Source organism: Leopardus geoffroyi, chromosome A2, assembly GCF_018350155.1.
Source record: "Leopardus geoffroyi isolate Oge1 chromosome A2, O.geoffroyi_Oge1_pat1.0, whole genome shotgun sequence".
NCBI classification, from domain to species: domain Eukaryota; kingdom Metazoa; phylum Chordata; class Mammalia; order Carnivora; family Felidae; genus Leopardus; species Leopardus geoffroyi.
This window is the reverse complement of record NC_059331.1, coordinates 57,007,875-57,010,988: the sequence shown is the minus strand read 5'-3', so window position 1 is coordinate 57,010,988 and position 3,114 is coordinate 57,007,875. Positions and strand designations below refer to the sequence as shown.

At 59.9% G+C, this 3,114-nt stretch overlaps 1 protein-coding gene across 3 annotated transcripts; it reads right to left on the bottom strand.

The window, feature by feature from the left end:
• Window positions 1-819: 819 nt before the first annotated feature.
• GP9 (glycoprotein IX platelet) lies at window positions 820-2,893 on the bottom strand. Of its 3 annotated transcripts, none has more exons than XM_045493985.1 (4): window positions 2,411-2,893; window positions 1,835-1,997; window positions 1,544-1,672; window positions 820-1,436 (listed from the first exon to the last, which is right to left on the bottom strand). In XM_045493985.1, the coding sequence occupies exon 4, from the start codon at window positions 1,423-1,425 to the stop codon at window positions 892-894; it is 534 nt and encodes a 177-aa protein (XP_045349941.1). In that variant the 5' UTR covers window positions 1,426-1,436; window positions 1,544-1,672; window positions 1,835-1,997; window positions 2,411-2,893; the 3' UTR covers window positions 820-891. The 3 variants fall into 3 exon arrangements, with proteins under 3 accessions (XP_045349941.1, XP_045349939.1, XP_045349938.1); XM_045493983.1 differs by having other exon boundaries at window positions 1,835-1,959; XM_045493982.1 differs by lacking the exon at window positions 1,835-1,997 and having other exon boundaries at window positions 2,411-2,888.
• Window positions 2,894-3,114: the final 221 nt, after the last annotated feature.

Below are 3,114 nucleotides of genomic sequence, written 5' to 3'. Positions count from 1 at the left end.
GTGTCTGATGTCGGCACCTGGAGTTGTTTCCATGAGAAAGGGAAGAATTTCTTTTGTTTCTTTTTTAAAAATGTCTTAGATGTTTATTTATATTTGAGGGGGGAGGGGCAGAGAGAGGGAGACACAGAATCCGAAGCAGGCTTCAGGCTCCGTGCTGTAAGCACAGAGCCTGACGTGGGGCTCGAACTCACAAGCCGTGAGGTCATGACCTGAGCCAGAGTTGGGCGCTGAGCCGACTGAGCCACCCAGGAGCCCCACTTTTGTTTCTGAAGAAAGAGGGATAGAGAGAGGAGGAAAGGAGAGAAGCCCTGCAGGAGAAGATGAGAAAGGATGGGGCTGGAAAAGCAGGTGTCTTCGTGGCCAGGACACAAAAGGCTGTTTTGTAAACGGTGGTGTGCCTTTCAAGGTATGTCTGTCACAGAGATGGAAACTCCTCCCACCTGCCCGGGGTCTTCTGCGCCTCCCGCTTGCTCACTGCTGTGTCGTGAGAGCCAGCTTTCTGCAGAATTTGGACGGGAGCCACGTGTTGATGTGAAATTCGCCTGGGCCCTCCAGAGTGTTCCATATGGGCGCTGGGACAGAGGAGAGCGTGCGGACCGTAGTCCTGGGACCTGTCAGGCACCGAAGAAGGGCTCGGGATGTCCACAGATGGTGGAATTGGGGGTGGCTGGTGTGGGAGAGGTGGAACAGCCCATTTTACTAGGAACCTGGGGGACAGAGAAGCCCCAGTTGATATCAGGTTATAACAAAACGGACCCAGGTTTCCAGAAGGAGCCAGACTTGGGTACCGAGAGGAAACACAATTTTTCTGAGCTTGGATACAACGGTCGAGCAGTTTATTTTGGGTTACTGGGGGCTCAGGCTGGGGGGAGTGACCCTGGGGGCCTGGGCTCAGTCCAGGGTCTCTGTGGCGGTGCACAGCAGGCCAGCCAGGAGAGCCAGGCCCAGCGTGGCCACGACCACCAGCGCCACGTCCCACCAGAAGCCCGGGTAGGCCCAGGATGCCTGCAGGTGCCAGCCGCAGCTGCCCAGCTCATAGCCCGTGAGCTGGCCCAAGGGGTGGGCCGTGGCGAGCTTGGGGCTGGTGCAGCGGACGTGCAGCAGGGCCTCGGGCGTGCGGTCCTCCAGCCAGAGACGCAGGTAGGTGAGACTGCAGTCGCAGTGCCAGGGGTTCTGCGTCACGTCGAGGACCTGTAGCTGGGGCAGGTGGTCGAAGGCACCCGGAGGCACGGAGCTAAGGCTGTTATTGGCCAGCAGGAGGTGGCGGGTCTGGGTGGGCAGGGTGGGCAGGGCCGTGAGCCCCCGCCCCCTGCAGTCCACCGACAGCCCCATGGTTTCCAGGGCCTGGCAGGTGCACTCCGCCGGGCAGTCCTTGGTGGCCTCTGCGGCAGCCCAGAGCAGCAACAGGGCCCCCCAGGTAGGCATTGGCAGGCTGGCTGTGGGGAGAGTGGCCGTGAGTTGAGGGAGGGTGAGGGAGGGCCCGGCAGCCTCCACCCCATGCCAAGGGCTAGGGGGATCGAACCTGAGACAAGGGACCACTCACCTCCGTTCTCAGGCCTCAACTTTCTCCTGTGTTGAAATGGGGTGGTGAAGACAGAAGCAAGTGTAATGAGTCCCACCCAGGCCTCGCTGAGCCTCACTGGACACTCAGAAGGCAGGATGGTGAGCGTGGCTGTGATGGGGGACGGGAGGGAGGGTAAGAAGGTTCTTGGGAAGGGACCTCCTGGCCCCTAACAGAGACCCCAGCCCCAGTTCATGGGTGAGGGGCGCTGATGCCTGCTACATGGTTCCCAGTTCCGACCCCTGGCCCCCAGGCTCCTCCCAGCCCCCCTACCTCTAAGCCTGGGGTCAGGCAGCCAGTGTGGATTTCACAGACCACACCTCCTCCCAACCATGCCAAACAGCTCGCCCCGAGGCCGAGTGAACTCTTAGGTGAAAGCCAATGCCGAAAACTGGATGCTGAGGCGCAGACAGGGAAGGAGAACAGAAGAGGTTCCCTGTGGGAAGCCATGCATCTAGGCTAATGCTCAGAGTTGGGGAAATTGAGGCCCAGGGACGGAGCGTGACTTGTGCAGGGTCACCCAGCAGTCTGTGTCAGAGAACAGACTCAAACTCAGGCCTCATGAGCTCCAGGTGACTTCCCTATGAGCGTTTCCCCTTCCTAAGACAGGCGCTTCCCACCAGGGCCTGGCCCGCGCAGGCTTCCTGTGAATTTGGGTTGAATAAACCAAGGAGCCCGTGTCTCAGAGCGAGTGCCCCCCGCCCAGCCCCATCTGGAGCGGAGAGCTGAAGGTGGGACACAGGCAGGCCTCGGTGGCTGGCCTCCCCTGCCAGGCCCTGTCCCGTTGTCCCACCTGGGAGCGGGGGTGTGTGTGGGAGGGGGCGATGGGTAATAAGGAGGGCCACTTACTTGTGAGGCCTGCAGTCGGCACCCTCTTCTGTGGCTTGAACTGTCCTGGTGGAGGCTGAGTTGGCAGCTGGATGTGAGGCAGCAGATGGTGGGCGCTGCTTGAGTGGGAGGAAGGAAGTGATGAAAATAGCCTGGCTTATCCCCCGAATGCAGCCGCCGGGGGGCCCTATCTGCGGGGGCAGCGGGCACTCAGGGATCCAGCGGGCTCGGGCCCAGGGTAAGTCGACCCCAGTTTACGGAAGGGGGTCCCACAAGGTAGGCTATGTGCCACCAGCGCCTCACTGGGCCTCAGTTCAGGGTCTGTGGGAGGACCAAAGAGGCCCCTCTCCAGGTGCCCGGTGGTGGGGAAGGTTTCCAGGAGGAAGAGGCCTTGGAGCTGAGTGACTTTGCTGGCTCTTCCTCCAAATCTCAGATTTCCTCATCTGTAAAATGGGAGCGATGATGTCTGTCCTGCTTGCATACGCGGGGTGAGGGCTGGGCAGCTCCCATGGGCTGAGAACCCCACAGGGGGAGAACGACGTGGGTTTTCATTTTCTTCGGTTCTTCGGAATAGGTCAGGGAGAAAGTCGCTTTTTGGTTCCCCCGTGTCTTTAGCGCCTTCTAACGCTTTGCTGAACCCTGTTTTTCACAGGACACTGCAGTCTGGGGCTCAGTTTCCATCAAACACTGGTCTCTAGCTGGAGACCATTTTTAATTTGCATTAT